Genomic DNA, 26,234 nt, shown 5'->3' on the forward strand with positions numbered 1-26,234 from the left:
ATTGACTCAATAGGTCTACTGCCGCCAAGAGTCAGGGGGTAGAATTGCATCAGAGATCAGTGAATTCTCTGGTTGTTCTTCTCGTTACTTGATTGACAGAACACGGGCACTTCAGGGGCAAATCAGATTAGAGGTGGGGCTAGGACCCCTGTGGCCCCTCCCCTGGAACCGTCCCTGTTAGATGTTTATAAAAGATAAACTATTATCCATTTATTAGTGCACCAAGTTATTCATCAAAACAAAACATCCATCCATCCATTTTCTTCCACTTATCCAGGGCCAGGTCGCGGGGGCAGCAGTCTAAGCAGGAACTCCCAGACTATTGTCACTTCAGACACTTATGATACATTTACAATGATAATTAATCCAATTTGACTTATTATCCACAATACATAGAATTGACAAATTCATTTGGCGAGCTGCGTGGAAAAGGGTTTAGAGCTGCTGGTAGTTCCTGAGCTACAGCTGTTGGAAATCCCTGCTCTAGTTTAAACGCTTGACCATCAGGTTAAGACTGGTGGTTTGAATCCCAATTGCGAAGTGCTGTTGTTGTATCCTAAAGCAAGACACTTGACCTCTCTTGCCTGCGTGTATCTTGCCTGTGGTTTGTGTGAGATTGGCAGTCTGCCGCAGCGCAGCCGTTGAAAGCTCTTGTTTTATTATGATAGTTTGATTGCAGTTGTGTAGTGTAATGTATTTTCCAGCGTTGTATTCCTTCTGTGGTCGGTGCCGCCGTGAGGCCGGTGCTCCGTCACAATCTGCTAATGAACCAACGCTAAAGCTACGATCAATATCACCCAGGAAATATCTCTCTCCCCATATGGACAATAAAGACCACAGAGGAGAGGAGGAGAGAGCGAGAGGGGAGGACACAGAGGGAGGGAGAGGAGGAGGAGTAAGAGAGGAAATATCTCTCTCCTCATATGTCCAGTGAAGACCACAGAGAGGAAGAAGAGGGAGAGAGGGGGGAGAGAGAGGAGAAGGAAAGAAGGAGGAGGGAAAGGTGAGAGGGAGAAGGAGGAGAGAGAGAATAGGAGAAACGGAGGAGGGAGAGGAAAGGGAGAAATGAGAGGAAGTTGGCAGAGGTGTGAAAGAGAAGAGAGAGAAAAGGACAAAGAGAGGGGCGTGAAGAGAAGGGGGTGAAGAGTAAGAGAGAAGGAGAGAGTAGGAAGGAGGTGGGGGGGCAAAGGACAGAGAGAGGGATTAGAGAGGAAGTGTCTCCCCTCATAAGTAAAGAACACAGAGCCAGAAGAGAGAAAAGGGAGGAGGACGAGGGAAATGGGGAGAGGGGGAGAGGTGAAATAGAAGAGAAAAGGAGGAGTGAGGGACTGGGGAGGAAGGAGAAAGAGAGGGAACATCTCTCCCTTATACTAGTGCAATAAAGAGCAGTTTAGAGAGTAGGGGATGAGGACGGGGGGGAGAAAGAGAGAGGTAGGAAAGAGGGATGAAGGAGGGAGTAAATATCTTCTCTCACAGGAGAAATATAGATTACAGAGTCAGCCTGGATGGAAGGGTAAACGACAAGCAAGGGAGTGATAGAGTGAGAGATTGTACTAACAGAGAAGGAGGGGAGGAGATCTGGGGAGTGATAAAATACAAACGGAGAGGGAGAGGAGAGGGGATGGAGAGAAGTGAAAGAGGAGAGATGAGTGATAAGAGATGCCAACAGAGAAGAGGAGAACGAGGAGAGGAGGAGAGCTAGGGAGTGATAAAATGAGAGGAGAGAGAGGGGGAAGACAAAGAAGAGAGGGATATTAGAAAAAGGAGAGATGGGTGATAGGGTGATATAATGTAGCAATCAAAAGGAGCGCAAGGAGAGAGGGAGGGAAGGAAGGATAGAGAGGGGAGGAAGGAGAGGAGAGTGGAATGAGACAAGGAAGGGAGAGATGGAGAGAGAAGAGTGGAAGAGAAAGTGGAGGAGAGGAAGATGAGAGAAGAGAGAACGCAGGAAGAAACACACATCACAATGAATGACAAAAGATGACCATAATAATCTTGTTTAGAGTTTTATAATAGCATTAATTAAGCATTCAACAATTTGCATAATATTTCTGAATGGTCTCAAAAGAGTGAATTGAATAAATGAATATGTAAATGGGAGGCGAGCGATATGACACAACAAAATAATCACATACTTCTTTCCCCTGTATTGATCCATCCCAGTTTTTATTTAGATTCTGTTTATTAAAGAGGGTCTATTTTGTTGTTTTTGTTTTGGTTTTTTTGTGCCAAAAGAGAAACAATAATCATACACGTACTACATCAAGATTATAAACAACAGAAAAGCACATTTCTGAAAAAGGAGCAGGAAGAAGAAAAAAAACTTATAGTCACTCACATAGTTTCAAAAATTCTAAATTGATGTGGTTGCTTCTATACATTGATGATAAAACTGTACAAATATTTACATAGAGCAAAAGAAATGACATACTTTACATACCAAATATAATTTTAACCGAATTTCTTTCTTACTTTCTTTCTTTTGTTTTTGTTTATGGTCATACAAACTAATAATAATGTTAATGAAGACACAAAAGTTTATCCTTTATGATTGTGCAAAATAAACAACAATGAGAATGAAAAAATGTAAGGATTTTTTTGTTTCCTTTATGGTCATACAAACTTATAATAATGACAAAGAAAGCACAAAATGTATCATTTAAGATCGTATCAAAATAAAAGGTTATGTTAAAGAAAAGTGTTTAGTTAATAGTCGTGGTTTTACTTGTAAAGACAATGGATCTAGTCTTCGAGGTATTTCTGTAAGATATTTGACTTCTTTATGGTATTACCTGGGAACAAATTTAGATGATCATTTACTATTAGAAGTGCCTACATCTCAGTTAATTGCACAGCCTTAATTTATGTCAGTAAATAAATGGGTTAAGAATATATATAGAATTACAACTGGATTTTTTAAACCAAATAAAAAAATTTAAAAAACTGAATAAAAAGCAATGTATTTCAGAAAGTCAAAATATACAATCAATTATTCATGCTGGATAAATGTGCTTATTTTTTGTTTTAAACCAGGTCATGTAATCTGTTGTAGACATTCAGTTTTTACAGTGCAGGGCGAGCGGTTGGTAATGTCGCTATGGAGGGAAGATTGTAACACCTTAGCAACAAACAAGCCGAGCCTCCCACTGAAGGAGGAGCCACACGCGTGCACACAGGAATCAAGACGAATGCATTTTTACCATTTTGTCACTGCATAAAAACATGCACGGACCAATATTAGGCCTTCACGTATTGTAGAGCCCGCATTGTCTATCAAGTGTCATTTATATTCCTGGAGATTTTAGCCGAGCTCCGTTTTCCCTCGCAAATCCTGCAACCCCCGCCCCTCCTCCTCCTCCTCCTCCTCTTCCTCCTCTTTTCCACAATCTGTCAGGGGAGGGGCCAGTAGAAAGGAGCAAGGCGCTCTCTGAATCTAGCATTAGCTGTAGGTAGGTGGATGGGTGGGTATTCCGGAGACGGAGCGATAGAGAGATGTAGTGAAAGAGAGCAAGAGAACCAGCATCCTTTTTTCGCAGTTATCGCTTTGTATGGATTGGAAACTGCAAGGAGGGGCGTGCTTTGCTGTAGGAAGTGTATTGGATATTCTAGGACAAGCGGAGGAGAGGAAGAGGAGGAGGACGAAAGCATGTGTCTACGGACTGCCATACCTGTAGAAGACATTTTTGACTGAAGATTCATTGATACTCGGATTGGATTTAAGCGTTTAAAAATATAACGAAATCCTGTCATCTGTGGACGCGCCCTCAGCTGATGGTACCCTGTCTCCTCTGCATGCTACGTCCTTGGCTCCGATTGAATAGACCACCCGCCTCTCTCAGTGGATTGTCAAAATACAGGCGTTGTTGCAGCTGGGAAAACCGGAATCACTGGGAATTACACAGACTTCTGCTCTACTCCCGTGACATGTCTGGATTTTGAGTGACACCTGATACATTTTTAACCATTGCATTGTAAAGACAAGCTACTGTACTGTCAGTTCGAGTCTTATTTTGCCTGAAATTGTCGCATAGTTTTCGCAGAAGAATGGAATTTGACGGAGGAGATGGGGAGGTTGCTGCGTAGACAGGAAAGGTCAACATGATAATTTTAATATCTTGCTGGAATTATAATGAAGATGTATTCGCTTGACTGGGCGCTCGCGTGTGGAGTTGGATCATTCACGCCGGCTGTTTTCTAGGAACAATAGAGCAGCTAAGATTGCATTGCACTCCCAATACATTTTTATAGCATTCAAATTTGATTTTCTATCTTAAGTTACAGTTCAAATGCGGTAATGTAGAACCGTGAGGGATGGATGGAACCAAGAACTTTGCTTTCAAACTTACCGTCTATGTAAGCTGTGGGCTCGTACTCTTTTTGCATTGATTTGTCCAGCGTTAAGAAATGGGTGACCACATGAACCCAGGTGGTACGCTACAGCAAAGAACTACCTACTTGATTTCACTAACGCTGGTGAAGGTCGAGGCTGTCGACGGAGAGAGCGGTGCCCAGGCCAAAGATGCCAAGTCTGGGAAAGAAGAGGAAACTAGCGGGGCTCAAAGCGACAAAACCAGAACGCAAAATGGAGCGGACGGCAAAGACACTAGCAAAGACGTGTTAGGTAGCGTGAAAGACGCGGGAAAGACGCTGCACAGTCCTCTAGCGAACTCTCCAGTTGAAGTCAGCAAAGCGGCACCATGCATGCTACCAATCCAAGCGGAGAAAAATCTAAAAACATTTGAAGCAAAGCAATGCAAACCAATAGCGATCACTCCAACCGGCGAAGTTGCTACAGAACCATGCAGAACGCCGACCAGAACAAGCTTGCCCATTCGCCCGGCGGGGCAGAGGCCCGTTAGCCTGTTGAAATCTCACAGCAGCGTCGCATCTAGGGGCAGGGAGTCCAGAGATGGCAGAGAACGCAGCCCGACTTCGGCGCAAAGTTTGGACCGTAAAGATTGCAGGGTAACAACCCGATCCCCCGGTCCGTGCAGGGCGTCCTGGGCGGAGACGAGTCGTACAGAGATGTGGCGAGACGAGGTGGGCATACCGATGGATATTAGCAGCGCGGTGCTAAGGGATCTACCCAGAAAGGAGAGGCTTAAAGCAGGCTCCACCTCGCTGCCTGCGCCCGCCAACCAAGCTCCGAAATCAGGGCGTAAAGGGAAGAGTCGTACACTGGACAACAGCGATCTGAACAGTCTGTCCGAGGATCTGGGGCTAGCTCCACAGACGCAGCAGCGGGCTAACGCTAAGGACAGGAAAATGCTAAAGTTCATCAGTGGGATTTTCACCAAGAGCAGCTCCGGAGGATCAGGGTCAACCTCCGCAACGCCGTCTGTTTACATCCAGAGAGACTCCAGCGAGGAGGAAGGTACGGCGCACACTGATGACATCACTGTGATCTCATAATAATTAACCAATGCGCTCCGTACATGTATCTTGTGTGGGGAGGGTGTACACCACGTGCTTTTCTCCTTTGAGATGTTATGGGCTCTATTCACGCTTACGTCACAAACCAGGAAGACATTTGGAATGATGCAATGACAACTTCCAGCGGGCGCAGTTCGTGGTAGTAAGTCTGACAAACTCTTGGAAAAATGAGAAAATGTCCCAGTTTTCTTCATCTACAGGTCATTGTAGCGTTCCATTCCATTCGGCTCATCAACAATTCCAACCATACCTCAGTTTTCATCGTTTCCCCACAAGCACAACTCTGACTGCACAAGAGATGTGGGGCCAAATTCCAGCTGATTCCAAACAGCACATACATGTGCAGTCTTCATTTTACCACTGATCACATTTACTTCAGTGGGGTTGATCACAGTCGGTCGGTGAGCCCAGTGTCGGGAACTACACAGGAAGTTGCCATCGCATGTTTCCAAACATCTTCCTGGTTTGTGACATAAGCTTGAATAGAGCCAATTGCTTTGCATGGAATGTTCCACAGTATGGCAATACAATTTTCTATGCTCATTGAGACAAGCAATAAGTAATACCACCACACTGAGTTACATACAGGTCAGGTTTCTTTTTTTTATTTTGTTTTGTTTTTTCAAGCAAAAACCTTATTGAATTTCATAAATAGAGAAGTATGTTTAACACTATTCTGTGAACCATTCCAGGCAAAGCAGGTGGCGTACACCCTCCACAGGAAACGTTTCATAATGCACCTTTAAAACTGAGATGAAGACGAGTGGCAATATTGCTTTCCACGTGAAACGAAAATTGGTACAATTGCTGCATTCTATTGAATGTCGGCAGACGATAAACCCAAGTCAGTTCCCCCAACATCCACTGTAAATGTGTTCCATTGCAACAGTTGGAGTATGGAGCCCGAGAAAGTTTAATAAGCAGAGTCTGTTAGCTAATGTTAGCTGTCAGCGACTCAGTTCTGGCAGTTTGACTATTACATGTTCAGAAAAAAAAACTTGTGTCTACTGTCAAATGATGTGAAAGAAAGTCTAAATGTCACTATAAAGTGTTTAGAAGACACGTTCTTTACATAGACACAACTTAACACATCAAAATGACCAAAAGACAATTCTCCCCATTTACTGTGTGCACCCACATTTTTGTTGTGATGTAAATCCAACTGATTCAGTCTGCGCTGCACTGGCCCAAGTTTGTGTTTCAGAACTCAATTTCATTGTCCATTTCATTGCACTTTGTCGAGGTGGAGGTCAGCTGCCCCCAAGTCCCAAGTACAAGGGAATGCAACAAAAGTTCAACATTTTCTCCATCAACGCAATGCCAGTTAGCTGTGTTGACACAAAATCTTGTCAATAGAGACACACAATCACAATGTTTTCTTTCAACATATAACAACACTTAACACAAACTAACTCAAGTGTATTTATGATCTGAATGTACTGTCAAAAACCTGCAATGTTTTTAAACCACTCTAGCTTGATTTTATATATCCCACAACAAAATCATCTCTTTAAACATTTGTGAATGAAATGTTTGGAGATTTCTTTAAAATCAATGTGTCATCTAAGACATGGAAGAGTATGAGCTGTCCTGCATGTCAGAGGCTGACATCCATCTAACTAAATCCACCACTGTTTACTATCAAAGGAATCCGCTCTACAGCCTGTCACCAAGCACTCCGCTCACACTGACGGAGGGAGAGGAGAGACGAGAGGGCAGAAACAAGAGAGGGATAGGACAGAACGGAGAGTGAAGAGAGAGAGAGGAGAGGGAGGAGGACAGAGGGAGGGAGGGAGAGGACAGAGGAGAGAGAGAAGAGGGGGGTGTATCATTTAAAATAGTGAATACATTTACTGTCACACATGTCAAGAAGCGTTTTGATAAACCCACAAAGCGCTCAGAACAGACACAGGCAGTGCTTTGACGGCAAAAAAGAGTTTGGGACTGAATCTGAAGATTTTTATTTTACGACGCAAGATTATTCAAATTCTTTTATTATTTGGGTTAAGATTTGTTCTTGTGTAATGTCTGGTTTGTTCCTGATTTATATAATCTTTTTGCCAAAAGTCAGTAAGCATGTTTGTCCTCTGTGGAGTTTTGCCTTGAAATGTTTCACAGCTATTTAACTATTTTCTTGCTTTTTTTCCCATTACGGGTGTAGTATACTCATGGTTTAGTCTCCGTCCAAGTTAACCTGGCTGTTTGGTTTAGAGTCTCTGGTTTTAGTCCATTTTTTTTAGTTTGTTTGGTTCTTGTTTAGTCTTGTTCCAGCCGATGACAGCTGCAGTTGTTTGATGCGACTGAAATAACAATAGACGCGTCCTGGATCATCTTAATCTAATGTTTGTTAGAGCGTGGGCCGATTTCACGCTGCCTCAGGGTTCATCTGTGCGCCAGCGAAAACACACGCTAACACACACACTAAGAGACGCATGCACGCTAACACACACGCTAACACACACACCAAGAGACACACACTAACACATGCATTAACACACGCTTACACACATCCAAACCATATTCTATTCAAATAACTGGATAGTAGGGTTAGGGTAGACTATCTTGTAGCTGTCTTGAGTTCGTGTAGTGACAATCACTGGTAAAGTGAAAAAATCCTTCCTGCCCAGAAAGGATTTTTCCCATAAAGCGCAATGTAATCACAAACTGCTCATGTTCACCTGACAGGACACCTAGAGTTTTCAAAAAGGTCAGATTTTGTGGCAGTTTTCACCTATTTTTAGATCATAAATTTTTCCTTCATTTGTCTTAAAAACAGCTTTTTAATCGTTAGCTCCGACTCTGCTCTGCTCCTCTTGTGTGATTGGGTCAAAGTGGTCATGTGACGTGTGTCCATTGGCAGAAGAAGCGGCAGAAATAATAAAAACTGGATAAGCCCCTCCCCTGTCCTCTGGATCCACACCACGCCTCGGGTCGCAGGTTTCTGGAGTTTGGGCCCAGAAAGAATTCTCCCCACAGAGCGCATGCATGTTGGGAATTCAACTGCCCATGTTCTGACAGGGCATCCGTTCACAAGGCAGATTTTTAGTGGATTCTTCTATTTTTAGCAACACAAACTTTTTTTTTGTTTAAATCCTCAAAGCACCTAAATGATCTTTTAAAAACTGAGCTTACGCCTGCACTCTGAGGCCGCGCTCGCTCGCGCCCTAACAAGCTCTCAGCTCTGATTGGTCCCAAATCATCGCATCTTAGCGTGCAAGATACAGACCGGATTAAGGAAGTATCCTTGTGCTAAGAGAGAACTTTTTTGGCCCATGAGCAATGGACATGGGCTGAAAACCCCCTGGGTCCCTGGCTAGCTATGCCGGTTGAATAGGATGTGCTAGGAGCCTGGCTCCTAGCTGGGTTCCAGTTGCACTTGGCATTGACTTGAATGATCTTGGGTGGCTCCTTTCCTCTCCGGTTCTGACTGTGAGCTCCGTTTTGGTCTTAAATATCATATCTCTCCTCTGTGCCCTTGTGGCGCTCTTTGTTTTCTGGTCTTAAAATATCATTTGCCTCGTCGACACAGAGATTCTGATTGTTACCTTTTGCTATTTGTCCTAAAATTCAAACTCGAACAAAAATAGGACCAATTCAGATGTTACATTGGGAGGTCTCTTTGCTAGTGATTAGTCAACAGGTTTATACAGATGATGTGGTTGCTAAGTAGGCACCATTCTTGCTTAACATTATTTCAGAATGTGGAGAGGTGGCCCACAATTCCACTCCTGTACCCTCTTGCAGCATTGGGCTTCTTGAGTGGAGCTGAACGCTGTGGATGACAGATATAGACCTTCTTAGTACTGGTTTAGTCTTATAGTTTAGTCCTGAATTAGACCAGGGTTTAGTAAAAATCATTGTAAATGTTGTGCAGAGTTGTGTTTTAGTGTTAGTTTTCCCTCGAGTGATGAAGAAAAGAGAGCGCCACTGTGATCATGAATGTGAGCTAAAGTACATGACCACTGTTTGGGCACTTACGCTGTTTCAAGCTGCTCACGCTGTGGTTCAAGCAGACCTGTTCTGAAATACGTGAGATTCTTGTATTAGTTTTGCATTAGTGCTCTCATGAAGTCCTGGAAACCAAATACCAACTATTTAGCTATTTGTTCCTACATTCAAACAGAACCATGCCACAACCCAGACAACAGTTTGATCATTTGTAGTAGTGTTATAGTCAAGAAGACCGAACTGAGACCAAGACCTGTCTGAGACCACAGGGTTTCAAGACTGAGACAAGACCAAGACTTTTAAGGTCGAGACCGAGACAAGACCGAGACCACAGCCCATTGAGACCAAATCAACACCATCTTCGTCATTTCCTGCATTTATTTATATTTTACAGTTATTTTGGCAAATGTATACTGTATATCAATGTTTTTTTAATATATATAAATCTATCTCCATTTGATCTGGTTAATCTTCATTTAAGCTTAAAATAGCTCAAGCAAACTGTCCTGCACTGAAACTGTGCCCCTTTTTTGACCACAGTTTGAGAACCTCTTCTTTAAGAGAACTTCCACTGGCACTTTACAGTAAAATGCTTCAAAGTGAATCAAGTGTTTTTTTTCAAGTTCATAAATTTAACTTTACATTCTCTTACAGGTTTTGCAGGTGATTATTTTAACAGCCTCTGTGATTTACCGGCCGTAATGTCGTGTGAGACCTCGAGTCCGAGACAAGACTGAGACCATAAAAGAGCGGTCTCAAGGATGGTTTCGAAACCAAGATTGGTCTCGAGTATTACAACACTAATTTGTAGTGTTACTAAAATTTGTTGATACTAAAATGTTAAACTCAATCTATATACTAAGGAATAGACTCAATAGTGATAATAAAAAATACTATTTTATTTAAAGTAAAATTTAAAATGTAGTCATTTTTTTTCCATCCCTTTCTGTGTCGTGTAATCTCTCAGTGGTCGTGGTTCATAGTGTCATGGGCATTTTCTAGTCTATGTGCTCTTTTTCTGAATCCAGCTCAATCCGTCTAAAGACATTCAGGAAGTTCACTTTCTCCTGTGAATGGGACTTTTTTTTTTTTTTTTTAACTATCAATACCTGCTGAAATGAGTCTAGTTGCAATACTAGTTTTATTTATTATCTGATTTTCTATACTTTTGACAGCCCTAATTATTTATACTATCTTCTGCCATCCATCTCCATCTCCTCTCCTTCCTCCTCCTCCTCCCTCTGTGCTCCGTCTGCTCCTTGTTAACAACAGTATTTCTTTCACAAACATGTTGAGCTCAGAGATGCATGGTCTCTTTCACTCATTGTGCATTCAGCAGTAGCACCACACACACAGACACACACACATATACACAACCATATACACACACAGACACACAGAGGCAGCAGGAGCCAGTGTTGCCATGGTAACAGGGCGGTTGTGGTTGCTAACGAGGCCGAGGCAGCGTGGATGGGAAGTAAAGGCTGCGAGAGTAATCACTATAGTAATTTGAATGGACACAGTGGGAAATTGTAAAGATTATAATTGTTTATTAGTAAGAGTCGGTGTAGTTGGTTCATTGAGCCTCTTCTATTCTGTGTAAAAGCTGCTGATCCTGTAGTTTAGACCTCTACAAACATGTTCTGAAATATATGTGGCTTTTGTATCAGTTTAACAGCGCAAATTTCAGGCTTCTCTCACATTATAAAGATTATAAAGATATTTTAGCATCTTAAACATGTGGAAAACAGAACTAGTTTGCAGTGGTCCAAAGTTCTTCCTCAATTACCTTATGCATTCTGAGCATCCTAATTATTCACTGTGAAATGTCAGCTGCAGCACCTTTTAGAGCTTATATTTATTCTGCTTTTACAGTGACATCTAAAATGACAATTTACAATTTACATCTTGCTCAAATGACTGAGTTTCAGTTGACAGGACAGAGTACATTTAAACTCATATTGTTTCACAAATAACTCCATGGTTGATTACTTTACTAATTGCAGTGAGATTTTTTTCTAAAGTGTTCAGCATTAATGAGACTCTGTGTGTGTGTGTGTGTGTGTGTGTGTGTGTGTGTGTCAGTGTGTGTGTGCGTGAATATGCGTGTGGTGTATAGTGTGTAGAATATGTGTGGGTTGAGTGATCTGTTTCCGCTCAAGGGGATTTGGGAAATTCTCTTCCAGAAAATGGAGGAAACCCACAGTGTACGTCAGAGTCAGACTCCTGGGGGATGTGTTTAAACAGTGTCTGCATGTTCTGCAGGGCCTGTGGAGCACACACACTCCTCACTGTGTCAGCCTGGGGTGGGGGTTTAATGCTTCTGTATTACACTAAACGGATTCTTGTGAGCTTTTAGTCATGTTAGAATGTTGTTCCCTCCTCAAAAACAGACCTGGAGTTGTGCTTTGTTTCATTCACACATGGGGGGATTAGAATTATCGATGTACTTCTTTCTCATCCAGAACCAAAAAAAATATATATCAATTTATTTTTGTATTGTTGATATTTGAATGGCAGACATTGTCAATTTAGATTTTTGCTTTTATATTTTTATTTTATGTTCTCACTTTTCTTTGTAACATTTTTAGGGATGCCCCCTGTACACTACTGCCTCTTTTTGGGAGAGGATGTATAGAAATCACACAAACACTAACTCGAGTGGTTTCTTACCGTCCTGTGGAGAGAAATTGACTGTGTGCAAGTGTAAATCAACGAATGGCTCCGCTCAATTCGGCCCACGGTTGAAACTGAGGATGGAGGATGTACAGATTCTCAGTCCACCTCTGGACAGTAGAAATGCCATTCCAGATCTGAAATCATCCAAATGATTCTAGTGAAGGTGTATGGAGTTCAAAAATACAGTGGAGCACTTCCTGTATTACCACATGCTGACATCACAAGATGGAACGGAATGTTACAGTTTGAAAGAAGAACTGAGCCTAAATGTGCAGGGTTTGTGTGTTAAACATGTGTGAATGAAACAAAACACAGCTCCAGGCCTGTTTAGGATGAGGAAACAACATTAGAACAGAGATCAGAAAATTTAACTCTGGTCATTTCACTGAGTTTTTGTGACAAGAGACATGGCCCAACAAACAGGATCATTTCTCCAGGTAAGAAGGTTTACTCTGCTACTGAAGACACGAGGAGGGCACATCAAGATTAAATAGACCAGCAGATTAGAAATATTCATTAAGAACTAATGTGAATTCTTGAAATTAAATTCATAATTAATAACAACTATTAATTATTGACACCAGTAAACAAATCCTAAAGAATCACCACTGTACAATTGAGAAGTGTTGGGGTGTTAGACAAAGCTTTAGGAACTCAGGATAAAAATTAAGTGGGAATTACAGGTCTAGACAACACGGAGAGGGAGAGCTCACATCAGTCTATATTGAGACTAGATTTTGTCCTCTGGAAAAAACCAATGATGTCATTATTGTTGTATTAGTGTAGCAGTTCAGATTTCAGTCTTGTCTCAAATGTTACTGCTCCTAGACTGGCTTAAAACATGCATTGTGTTTGAATCTGGATTTGAAAACTGAAATATCCATAATTATCTAATTCTCTCATAATGTCCGACTCTAGCGATGATATGAGCAGATTTCCTCTCTGCATTACTCCTGTGTGTGTGTGTGTGTGTGTGTGTGTGTGTGTGTGTGTGTGTGTGTGTGTGCGTGCGTGCGTGCGTGCGTGTGTGGGGAGGACACTTCCACCGTCAGACTGAGGACAGTGCCTCATCTGCACAAACTCACTGTTAATGCGCTGACCTCCGTGTCCTTTTCCTCAGTCTCTTATGGAGCTGAGCCTGTGTTTAAAGATGGGTTCTTTTAATACTCTGTGGTATTAACCTCTAACACATAACATTAGATCACCATGTTACCTTTTACTGTTTCGAAAATGCTATATTTGCTGAAACAGCTGACTTTATTGATCCACAAGAGAAATGACTTGGACACAGAAGCTCAGACATCACATAATCTATTCAGGCTTATGTCACAAACCAGGAAGATGTTTGGAAAGATGCGATGACAACTTCCAGTGTAGTTCCCCAGACTGGGCTCACCGACCGACTGTGATCAAACCTACTGAAGTAAATGTGATGAGTGGTAAAATGAAGATGGCAGACGTATGTGCCGTTTGGAATCATCTGGAATTTGGCCCCTCATCTCTTCTAATAACGTGTCGCTTTTGTCGCATTTGTCAGAGTTGTGTGTTGATGGGGAAATGATGAAAACTGAGGTATGGTTGGAACTGTTGATTAGTCGAACATAACGGAACACTACAATGACCTGGAGATGAAGAAAACTGGGACATTTTCTCATTTCTCATTTTTCCTAGATTTTGTCAAACTTACTACGAACACAGTCCACTGTGAGCTGTAATCGCATCTTTCCAAATGTCTTCCCAGTTTGTGATGTAGGCGTGAATAGAGCCTATTATATTACAATAACACAGAGTAAAAAATATAAAAAAAAGTGGTACTGAACTTCTAAATAAGTGACAGTAAAAAATAGCACTGGTATCAATAAGACATAAAAACAAATATTTTAACAACATTTTGAGCCCCCCCTCCCTTTGCTCACTCCCCCTTCAGAGTACTGTCATAACACTATCAGCATACATCCCACTGTTTCTTTAAACTACAGATCATTGTGTCAGGTTTGTGAAGTTGTAGTGTATTGTTTTGTATCTTGCTCTTGTATATTTATAGAAAACTGTCATGTGGGAGCATAGGACAGAATCACACTGTTAACCATAAACAGGGTTTGAACTGGGAATGTTATGACATGGTAGAAGTTTTTTTATATAATACCCCCTTTTAAAGTTTAATAAGTTTCTTTTGTTAGTTAATTTTTGACATTCTGTTATGAATGATGGAGAAAATCACTTGGCAGTCACTTGACTTGGCACAGAGGCACAGTGTAAATGTTCCTGCAGCAAAACTTGAATTTCCCTCAGGATCAATAAAGTATCTCTCTCTTTTCATGAGGGAACAACGTTTTAACATGGTAGAAAAAAAGCTGATTTAGTATAATACTCCCTCTTTAATCTGTCGTCATGTCCTCTGTGTCTCTCTATGAAAAATGGTTTAGCAGTATTTGACAAAATGATACACAAACACAGCTTTTTAACCAATATTTGATCACAACTTTTCAACATTTATTTATTTGACAGAAATGGACAGTGCAGTTGAACACTGCCACCAAAATAGGACCAATGTCATGTATTTGTAGCTTCTTGCTACAGGCTGATGTGCAGCCCCCATGTCCCTGCTTAGACTTTTAAAGGTCACAGTACAATAGAAAGTTAGTAAAGGAATACACATACATAAAAAGAATTAGCTGTATTACATCTCAAAAGGGCATTATGTAACTTGACTGATAGAGTACGCCACCTGTTTGTCTCCATGGTGATGATATTGCTTTGTCTGAAATGTTCCCCAGTGTGGCATTAAGGTCAAGGTTCCTTGTGTTGTGTGAAGTGTTAAAATCAACTCTCACAGAATCAATTGTAACATTTTCTTTCTTAAACACCAAGTCCAATGAGTTAATCTGTTCTAGAGTTAATGTAACATTTTTGGAAATGTTAATGAAGTAACACTGGACCAGAGTTCCTGTTTAACCCAAAATCAAGAGTTATATTAATGTTTTGAGAGTAAATGAATAACAGTTTGTAGAGTTATCCTGATGTAGCTAAACAACACACAGAGGTGTTTTATTTTTTACACATTATTTTAGTTAATTTAAGATGAAATTATAAACAAAACTGATTCAAACTGGTCTTCTCTTGTGGAAGTTTGAAGTGGTGAGTGGGTGGAGTCAAATTGTCATTAAGGGAAGTTGAATTAACCCTAGGGGAAGTTGAATTAACTTCAACCATATCAACTCTGGCAAATAACCCCAACTTCAACCCCCAATTAACTTTGAAATAGTTAAAATAATTTGAAATGTGAAAAACAGAACTAGTTCATTTTAAACAGTTTAAACAGTACAGTGGTCCAAAGTTCTTCCTCACTTACCTTCTGCATTCAGAGCATCCTAGTTAGTGGTGTGCAAAAATATCAAATTAATGATATATCGTATTGTTTAATGTGATGATACAGTATCAATATTGTGGGCTGCTGTACCAATGTATCGCCAAGAGTATTTTTTGGTATATTTGACTACAGTTTTGTTGTTTGTTCAGAGGATGGAAATTTGTTTATGCGACACATTTGACATTTTCACAGTTTTGAGTAAAATGTTTGTGTTTCAAATGAACTTTGCACAAGAAGTGGTTTAACAAAGACTTTTAGTATTCCAACTATGGTTTAGCCTGTATGTTTTATTGAACCGATTGAATCATTTAATCAATTTGAAATATATCGTACTGAATCGAAAGTGCACTGTATCGAGATATATATCGTATTGTGGCCTATGTATCGAGATATGTATTGTATCGACAACTTCTTAATGATACCAGCCCTAATCCTAATTATTCATCATGATGAATTTATATTTTCAAAGCTTTCAGAAACCAGTACGGAGATTTACCATCACAATAATCCTAACAACAACTAGCAAGACAGCAACAAAACAACAACAGCTCAATTCCTGATTATCTGACCATAAAAAAAGCTTTCTAATTAGATGCAGACAGTGCATTTATTTTAAACTGCTAATACAATATATCTGTACTGGGGTAAGACTCTAATACATGTGAAAAATGTGATAGAAGGCCTTTAAATACCTGACAAAACTATCATATGTTCACTTTAATAAGAGATCCTTTGAATTCCCATGGTTCCCAGTTCGATTGACAGCTCGCAGCCTCCTTCACGGACAGTGATCATGTATTTACTTCACTGGGGGTAAAGTTGATAATGAGCAGAAAGCGGGGGGCTGGTGAGTTTAAAGGTTACACTCATTACAGCGACCTCATGGGCACAGCCATCACCTGTGATCTAACCCACTCCACACAGAAGAGGATCACTGCACATCGGCCGCATCCAAATACTAAAAACATGCCCCTAAAGGCATGGTTTAAACTCCACAGAGGGAAAGGTTAATACCAAACACCATCTCTCTGGTAGAAGAAGTGAAGGATCAAGAAGGGCTGTCAAAACAAAAATCTAAATCAGGTACTAAAAAAGTTCCAATCACAGGACAGAAATGAAGCTTTCCTGAATGTTTTTAGAATCATGTTGAGCTGTATCAGAACAAGTATAAAAGCACATGGACTAGTATACACACATGGACCAACATGAACCTACTGCACCACTGACCATTACATACATATAAGACACATGGAAATAGAAAAGAAAGCACTACGATTTAATGTTGAAAATAACATTCTATTGTCTAAAGAAAGAGTGACAGCACCAGAATCCAGGTGGCTTTGAGGAGACATATTAGGATGTAGCCATGCCCATACAGGCCTGCTTACTGCACATCGGGTGCATCACAGTACTATAAACATGCCTCCTAATAGCCCCCGCACTTCCTCAGATTTAACTCCACCCACAGAGGACAGAGGTCAATTTGAAACACTATCTCGCTCTTCTCTGTGAGTGCTGGAATAAGAAGAGGAGGAATGGAGAGGGCTTTGGAGAGACATGTTGGGATGCAGCATTGCCCTTACAGCTCTGTTCATGCAAACACCAAATATTTTAGTAGTCGCTATTCAGTGATCGATTTTTTTATTAGTCAAACTATTATTTTGACTTTTTTAATACATTATCAACCGAATACATGTTGCCCTGTTAATGGCACATGCTCAGACTGAGAGCTTCTATCTGTTTGTCTATGGTCTGTGTCTGCCTCTGTGTTTCTAGGTAATAACAAAGTCTATGTGTTTGTGTCCACAGTGAACATCGCCAACAGCCAGGAGTGGACCCTGAGCAGAGTCGTCCCAGAGATCCGACTGGTGAGACTGAACACACGTCCTTCATATTTTATTATTATGTATCAGTTCACACAGAATAGAAAACAGAAATCAAAAATCAAATCAAACTCTAAGTAACTACGTCTATACTATTTTTCTGCTCATAAATTATAACAATTTCAAGGACAGACAGCATCATTGCAAGTAGTACACTCCCATCTATAAAATAAAATTAGCAGCACATGGTAAAATGGTCAATGGTCACATTTTTTGGAATAATAATCATTCTTGGCAAATCTATGACACCTCCATGGAGACAAGCAGGCGACAGGCAGCATACACCAGTAAAGTTACAGAGTGCACTTTTAAATATATTGCCTTATTTCTTTTCTTTTCTTTTCTTTACAAACATGCATGTTCAGACTTCAGCCTGCTCAGACACTCATACAGAAGTACAGTGGACTTAATGATAACACTGTACAGAGCAGGAGAGGAGCCAGGACACAACTGAGATCATCCGGGCGCACTGTTTGTGTAGGGCTTTAGTCTCATTAGGTCAAATATTATGGTACTATTCTGTAACTGAAATACATGACCATTCAAAAGTTTGGACACACTTTTTTATTCATGTTTCTTTATTTCCATCATTGTTTCCGCTGGAGATTTTCACAGAAGCATCAAAACTCTGAATGAACACATTGTACATGCAATGTAGTAAATAAAAAATAAACTCAAAAGAACTCCAAACCCTACTTTGAACATTTATTATTCCTTGGCCCTGACGCGGCACACCTGTGAAGTGAAAACCATTTCAGGAGACTTAATCAAGAAGCTCATTGAAAGAAGGCCAAGGGTTTTAATCCCTTTAAAATTTTCGTGAACTGAAATAGATTAGATGAATTAATTTGTAAAAGGACATTGCAGGTTCATAAAACACATGATTAAACAAGAGTTAAAGAGCCAGAATTAGCCAAGGGACTATTTTTCATCTGTAGTCCCCTGGCTCTGATGTTGAATAAAAACATATCTTTTAGTGAAACTGGGTCCAATAACACAGTCAAATATTCAATTAACAGTTAATACTGCTGTCAATTTCATTTTGCTTGGTTATTTTGGGGGTCCCAGAGTGGAAAGATTCTGCCTAATGCTCCGCCCACAAGCCTACATCACCCATGCTCCTGCATGACAAAACATGACACAAAACTGTGCACAACAACTTGACAAACCTGAGGCTATGTGCAGTGGTTTCATTCGCAGGATGCATGGTTATTGTATTGTGATAGCACTCTGAAGGAGGAGTGATTTAGCATGGGGAGCAAAAGGAGGGGAGACTCAGAGTCCAAAATGAAAGTGAAACTTACAAACATGTTAATATGCTGTTTTCTGCAAATAACAATAAAAGGCAACATGGTGATCTAAATCTGCTCTGTGTTACAGGTAATATCCCATAGAAGTCAAATACCGCCTCTTTAATGTTGCCCCAATACAGTGATAAATAAAAGAAAAAGTTCCTAAGCACAGTGAAAGATTGAGTAATAATCACATTTGTTGGTCTGATGTGTGACTTTGTTTGTGTTGTGCTCAAGGGCGTTCTGGGCAGTCTGAAAAGTGGGAAGTCTGCGCTGGTGAACAAGTACATCACAGGCAGTTACCAGGCTGTGGAGAGAGCAGACGGTGCGTTCAAAACTAACTGAATCATGTTCTGATGTAATACTATGTGAACCAGTATAAGTAAATTACTGGTAATGTTTTTAAGCACTGGGCAGTTAAAACAGGTTGTGCTCATGTTATAGAATTTCAGATGGCAGGCAAGTGCCTATATGAGTGTAGGGGCTATGAGTCACTGTTGTTGAAAGAAGTCTCCAAAAAGAAATCCACAAATGTTGAACTTTATCATTATTATTTGTTTGGGATTGGCTCAACAAACTATCACTTTCTGAAGCTGTTGTATAAAAATTGTAAAAAATTGTTTAAATTGTTAAAAATTGTTAAAAATTTGTGTGAATGTGAATAGGCCCGGTAACTATAGAGAGATATGAACCATAAACCAGGTCAACAAGTCTGCATCTGACAGTTACACAGCAAACTCCCCCTGAGACTCTGACATGTCTCTTTTCAAATGGTGATATTCAGTACATGAATTATTTCTACATATTGCCCAACCTCATTACAATTGCATCAATGTGTCTGTGATTATTATTCAATGTAGAATTTATTTCAAATGGACCAATATACTGTCAAGACATGTTTAAATGGATGCATCTTAATTGCCCCAGTATTTACAAAAAGGGCGAATTGGATTTTTGCTGGGTCATTTCTTATTCATGTTTTTATTGCATTTAGAAGATCACTGTGCTATAGACTAATGTGTCTGTGGTATACTGTCTTATCTTTCACAGGGGGCAGGTTTAAGAAGGAAGTGCTGGTGGATGGACAGAGTCATCTGTTAATGATCCGAGAGGAGCCCGGACCACCTGATGCACAGGTAAAAAGAGACAGGGATGGAGGGAGAGTGGGGGGTGACATGACAGAGGGAAAGAGTGACGGTTGGTTCCACAGTGAGGCCATTTAGGTGAAATGTCCTTAGGCAAGACAAGTCACCTACATTGCCTAGTATTGAAGCGGTGTGTGTGTGTGTGTGTGTGTGTGTGTGTGTATGTGTTGGTCAGTGGAGTCAGTGGTGCAGTTTGGCAGCCTGGCTTCTGTCACTCTGCCCCAGGGCAACTGTGGCTACAATAATAACTTATCACCATTGGGTGTGTGAGTGAATAATGCACCAAATTGTAAATCAACTCTGAGCAGCTGGAAAAGTGCTATATAAGCATTATTATTACTATTATTAATCCTGGTTTAGTCTGTGTTTAGACAAGGTTAGTTTAATATCAGTTAAGTTCTAGTTTTGCTTACCACAGCTGAGTATTACCGAGGACTGAATAATGAATAAACTATTTTGAACCACTATGTGATGTTTGTGAAGTGCAATGTGAATCATCCTCTCTCCCTCTTTGTCTCTTTGTCTCCTCTCTCCTCGCTCTCTGTCTCCCTCTCCCCCTGTCACTTCTCTCCTCTTTCATCCTCTCTCTCTCTCTCTCTCTCTCCTCTCCACTCTCTCCCCCTTTCTCCCCCTCTCCCTCTCTGCTCTCAGTTCTGTGGGTGGGTGGACGCTGTGATCCTGGTCTTCAGTCTGGAGAATGAGGCCAGTTTTCAGGAGTTGTATTCTCTGTATGCTCAGCTCAGCTCTCTGCGCTCAGACTTGCCCGTCATCGTGGTTGGCACTCAGGGTAAGAGATGGCATTTAATCAAACACACTCAATTAGTTGTTTAAAAAAAATGTGTACTTTGATTGAGAGGCTCTACATTTTGCATGGGTTAATAGTTTGTTAACTGTGCCAGCAAGATGTTTGTGAGATCATAAACTCTTGTTAGTGTTCGCTTGTGATGAAACTGACCAATCACAGAGAAGTGGTCAAATGAACCAAAACAAACATGACAATACCAACAAATGTAGCCTATTTTAGGAAAATGCTGACTATTTAGTTAGTGAAGCGTGCAGAGGGAAACACTTTGTGCATTTGTGCTTTTCTCTCAACTGGATTTGACTCAGGTTTGATTTTGCGTTTTGTTCTGCTGTTGTGATGATTCAGCCAATCAGGGCGAGTGGGGGTTAGCCTGTTAACCCGTTTACGCAAAAATATCTGTTGAACTCAGGTCGACAGGGGTGACAAAGGGACCAGTGTAACCTGATTTAAAAGTGTTTGCCCCTTCTTCTGAGACGAGAAAATGAATAACACTTAATAGAAGACCCTTTGGACCCCTGTCAGTCAGTTTGATAATAATCAAACAGTCCTACTGTCCACAGGAAACTTCTCTGTCTGTAAATGAACTCATTTGAAATCATTATTCCAGGTGTGAAATTGACAACACAAAGGCATTTTTTTTTTTTAGTATTTTATTTATATCGTAAAGATTCTGTACAAAATCGTTAACATTATGACATTAACAATAACATTATAAACATACATTGTATGTTTTTTCAGTGGTTTATAATGATGTAGGCCTCTGCCCTCCATCTCAGATCATAACAAGTCTAGTGCTTCTGAAACTCTGTCTAGACTGAGCACTATCTCCCTTTTAAAGCAGGCCAGAGCGGGCAACTTGATTCATTTATTTATATTTTGTTACGTGCTACAATTAACTAAACACCTTTAATTCGATTTGAATGTGTGAAACTTAAATGTATTATCTAAACTTGAACATGAACTGTATAGCTCCCTCTCTATTGTTGTGAACCCGGCTCCTGGCTCACAGGGTGAAGGGGCGGTGCTGTGGGCTGTGGGCTGTTGCTAGGCAGATTTTGGCAGCCTGTTTTGGAGAATGGCCAATTCAATACAAATAAAGCTGTGCATTTTATGTTCAGAGCTGGAGGAAACATGGCTGCAGGTTTATGGGCTGTAAAACAACTGTAAATGACATCACAGAAGAAGGATTATAATTAGAAAGCTTCTTGTATTGATTTTTTAATACAGTTTTAGTTGATTAAATGTTATGCTAATTTAGCTGAATGACTAAAGTGTATTTATCATTCTAATTGTGATTGATTATTATACTACACTGACAAAGCCTGATCTCATCAGATCTCAGAAGCGACACAGGGCTGGGCCTGGTCAGTACTTGAATGGAGACCACTGGGTATACTAGGTGCCACAGAGGGGTGCCAGTGGCTCTAGTGCAGGAGTCTCCAGCCTTTTTCCTCCAGTGAGCTACTTTTACAAATTGAATATGACAGAGATATACTCAATTTACTGTTTGCCAGAAATGTAGTATATATAAGAGCCACAGTAAGCCTTACATGGGGTACAGTTAAATGTCTATAAAATATAAACCATTATCCATGTATGGGTGGCCAAAGTCAGGCATAAGTCATGTCATAAATAACACATTTACAGTGGTAATTCATCAAATTTTCGCTTTTCAATGAAATACATATAATTCAGTAATCTCTTGGGGAGCTACTTTGAAGGGGGTGGAGAGTTACTGGCTCCCAAGCTACAGTTGGGCGACCCCTGCTCTAGTGCATACTGTTGTGTTCTTATGCAAGATATTTCAAATAAGAGTCAGGTTTATGGAGCAGCAAGCCCACGAGCAGTAAGGACACATGTTTTTCAGGGCACAACAAATAAACACACACAAAAAATAAAACATTCACATATTTCAGTCATTCTTCTGTAAAATGTACATATGCAGTTGCCTTAATAGTGTTAAAGAAGTGACTGAAATGTGGACATCTCCTGGGTTTGTGTGTACCTCGAGTTTCTTGTTTTGGTCTTTCATTCAAAGGCTTGATGACTGATAACATTTTATTTAGTTGTTTAGTTTTCAGTCTTAAAAATGACCAAAACTGAGAAGATGAAGAATGAATGAAGATGATGATGATACTGGTCAACCAAGTAAACCGTTAAAAGCATATAGTGCAGGCAGTAGACAGAGTTGTTACAGTGTGTATTCTCTTGTGTTTCAGATAAGATCAGCAGCTCAAACCCTCGTGTGATCGAGGACCAGCGGGCGCGGCAGCTCTGCATCGACGTGCGCCACTCTCTGTTCTACGAGACCTGCGCCACCTATGGGTTCAATGTGGAACGAGTGTTTGCTGAAGGTATGTCTGTGTGTATGCTGACTGAACTGACAACTAACTGTATCTAACTGGAAGATTCACATCAACTTAAAGGTGCGCTGTGTCACTTTTTGGTTCGAGGTCTGTCACCTGCTTGTTTCTATGGATATATCATATTTCATAGTATGACATTAAACAGCTCTGCCTTACATTTACTCATTTACAGGTGGTATTCTAGCTCAAAAATGCCTACAAAAAACTCTGGCTCTGAAATTCTGACTGTGAGTGGAATCACCTCTCCACAGATCTAACCTGTAACTTGGTCTTCATTTTCTTAGAAAGCTTTAATGCCATACTGTGAAACATTCCGTTCAAAATAATAACATTTGATGGACCCTCCACCAGAAAAGTTACACAATGCACCTTTAAACAAGCCTATAACAGTAAGAGTAACAGTGTTCCCTAATCATGAACTTACTTCTTCTGTAATTGATCCACGCATGTTTGGATTGTCTTAAATTTGAGGCTTGAGTGATTAGAAAATTTCTGTTTCACCTACCCCCATCTCCATTTATATGTGTATATATTTTAAAGTGCCCCTACACTGTTTTCTGATCTCTTCTAAAGTAGTTTCCTCATCACACACAGACCTGGAGTTGTGTTTTTTTTTTCATTCACACAGACCCTGCACATAAGGCTGAGCTCTTCTCTCAAACAGAAAACACTCTGTTCCACCTTGTGATGTAATGTGGTGATACAGGAAGTGTTCCACTATGTTTTTAAACTCGACACATCTTCATTAGAATCATTAGGATCATTTCAACCTATATTTGCCAATCTCTATTTAACTAAAGAGCTGTTAATTTGAAAACTACCATCATGACATCATAAGGTGGAATCTGGAAATGTACACAGATTAATAATAAAGGATTATTGAAACATGTATGAATGAAATTCCAGGTATGTTTTTGATGAGGGAACAACTTTATAACACGCTCCAAAGCAGTAAAGCTCCAAAAAGTCATTTTTTACATAAACCCCCCTGTTTAAAGACTGCTATATGGGGTCTTATTATAAAAGCTGCCTAAACAGAGATGTCATAATTAGTTATTTTTTGTTCAGCCCAACAAGAAATAATACAAAAAAAGACTGACATTCTGCAGAGGAACCAACGTGTGTGATGTTCTTTGTTCTTTGCTTTGGTCCATTTTTATCTCGTGGCTAAATCTGGTACAAAGGCTCTGTTCTCCTCTGTCTTGTACATCGTCTCAAAACAACTTCTACATCTAACATCTTGAAAATATGCATCATTTGAATATTGGCTATACTGTTCATCACAACAATTGTAGCAAAAATATGATTCAAAATGAAAATGGAACAAACTTATGTTGCAAAAAAATGTTAGTAATTTCACATTTGTCTGATCCTGAAACCTCAACAGGTACATTTAAAGACATGTTTTAACATCGATCAGTGATTTCTGATGAAATATGCTTATTACTCAATACTGATATTCTGATACTGTCATGATAGAACTTAAAAAAGTACTCAAGAGAATAGAATTGTTTCTCTTACTTAATATTACCACGTGTTCTAACATCACAACTTGGAACAGAGCATTTTACTCAAACATGTGTGAATGAAACAAAACACAACTCCAGGTCTGTTTTTGTTAAAGTTACAACATTCTATTCATGGCTTCAAGCTCACAAGACTGACTCTTGTGAGCTTGAAGCCATTTTGCATAATATCGGACACCTTTATGTTACCAGGTCAAACTGTAGGGACAGTAGGAACAGATTTGTGTTCTCTGGTCTGGTTTTCATTTATGGTTTGATTCAGTTGAAATGAACAGTATCTGAGGAAGAGTTTTCTCTGTGTTTTGGTCTATGTTGCTCAGCTGCTCAGAAGGTGGTGGCTCAGAGGAAGCAGGCTGCTCTTCAGGCCTGTAAGTCTCTGCCCAACTCGCCCAGTCACTCCGGAGGGTCTACGCCAGGCTCTGCCTCATACCCCAGCCAGGTAAATACTACTACTACTACTACTACTACTACTAGTACTAGGTAAATATACAAGTGAGTAGTCATTGTATTAGATGATGAATCATTTTATTTAGATTATAAGCCTTGTATAATTGTTGTGAGTGCAGTTTGGGTCAAATACTTTTTTACTTCTGTAGTCCTGGTTTAGACTTGGTTTAGTCCTTCTTTAGACCTGATTTATTCCTGGTTTACACCTAGTTTAGGCTTGGTTTAGTCTCGTTTATGTGGTTCAGTCCTTGTTTAGTCCTGGTTCAGACCTGGTTGAGTCCTGGCTTAGACCTTTAGTCTTGGTCAAGTCCTGGTTGTGTATATGCCGGTTTAAAATGTGAAATTTTAGGTTTTAATCATTACACTTTTAGATTGGCCTGGTTTACAACAAAATGCACATTCTTGGTTCAGACCTGGTTCAGTCCTGGTCTAGACCTGTCTAAGATCTCTTTCATGCAGGACACGTCCTTTAGGCTCCAGCATTTTCATAGAGTTTCTCTGCTTTAAGTAAACAGCTTCCTCTGAGTCTAGACGGATATTATTAGTTTGGATAAAAATAACAGCGATGTGAAATTCAAAAGAAGAGACTGTTTTTGAACCAGAATTTAAATGAGCCTTTTCTTTTCATGTGTTTTCCCAACTCACTGAAGTCATAATGATGCACAGGGCTGTATGTTCACTCTGTTCCTGCTAGTGCACCAGGCACTCGCTGAAGGAGGCACTAGTTGTAGATGTTTCACTCTCCCAAACCCTTTGGCACATCACTAGTATTCACATGCATGAGTTTTCACACACATGCACAGCTGTACAAGTGATTTTTCAGAGTGGAGCAGGAAGGCCTCCACCCTCACAGTAGCCCGACCAAGATGAGCCTAAGATTTGGAGATGGGTCCCTGACTGGCACTGTAGTCCCCACTTCCCTTAGGTCATTCCAGGAGAGACATGAGATAATAAGTTTATCTTAGCATTACTCTGAGCTCAGACTGCACACCCTACAGCTCCGGTCCAGTGGCCGTAGGTACTCCCATAATTCAAAGTGATGAGAGGAGCTCAAACTGCACTGTACAGTCCGGCGGAGGGGCCACGACGCTCCAGATTCTTTCCGTTGGGAGTGTATTTTTGCTGATCACTGGAGCCATTGCAGCCTTTTGCTTAATATCTCAATCGTTAATAGAATAGAATATGGTTATGGCGTGAGCGTGATGTGGTCTGCTCTGTGCAGATTCAAAGCCTGTGGCACAACAGCACAGCAAAGCAGCGCTCTGAGTGTCACACTGCAGGTCACAGCTGGATGGGAGCAGTGTGAGCGAGGCGGCTCTCCAGCAAAAAAAAGTTGGATT

The 26,234-nt window shown here is 40.5% G+C and overlaps 1 protein-coding gene across 3 annotated transcripts in view; it reads left to right on the forward strand.

Annotated features, from left to right (window-relative positions):
- The window catches only part of agap2 (ArfGAP with GTPase domain, ankyrin repeat and PH domain 2), a 61,148-nt gene that overhangs the window by 19,748 nt on the left and 15,166 nt on the right, over positions 1 to 26,234 (forward strand). For all 3 annotated transcript variants that reach the window (XM_055166337.1, XM_055166338.1, XM_055166336.1), the window contains 6 exons: positions 17,240 to 17,298; positions 18,843 to 18,930; positions 19,656 to 19,741; positions 20,402 to 20,537; positions 22,775 to 22,909; positions 24,768 to 24,886. In XM_055166337.1, the coding sequence (XP_055022312.1) occupies positions 17,240 to 17,298; positions 18,843 to 18,930; positions 19,656 to 19,741; positions 20,402 to 20,537; positions 22,775 to 22,909; positions 24,768 to 24,886 (623 nt within the window). The remainder of the gene's footprint in view (positions 1 to 17,239; positions 17,299 to 18,842; positions 18,931 to 19,655; positions 19,742 to 20,401; positions 20,538 to 22,774; positions 22,910 to 24,767; positions 24,887 to 26,234) is intronic.

Source organism: Boleophthalmus pectinirostris, unplaced genomic scaffold, assembly GCF_026225935.1.
Source record: "Boleophthalmus pectinirostris isolate CB_2022bp ecotype Guang Dong unplaced genomic scaffold, ASM2622593v1 HiC_scaffold_8, whole genome shotgun sequence".
Taxonomy (NCBI): domain Eukaryota; kingdom Metazoa; phylum Chordata; class Actinopteri; order Gobiiformes; family Gobiidae; genus Boleophthalmus; species Boleophthalmus pectinirostris.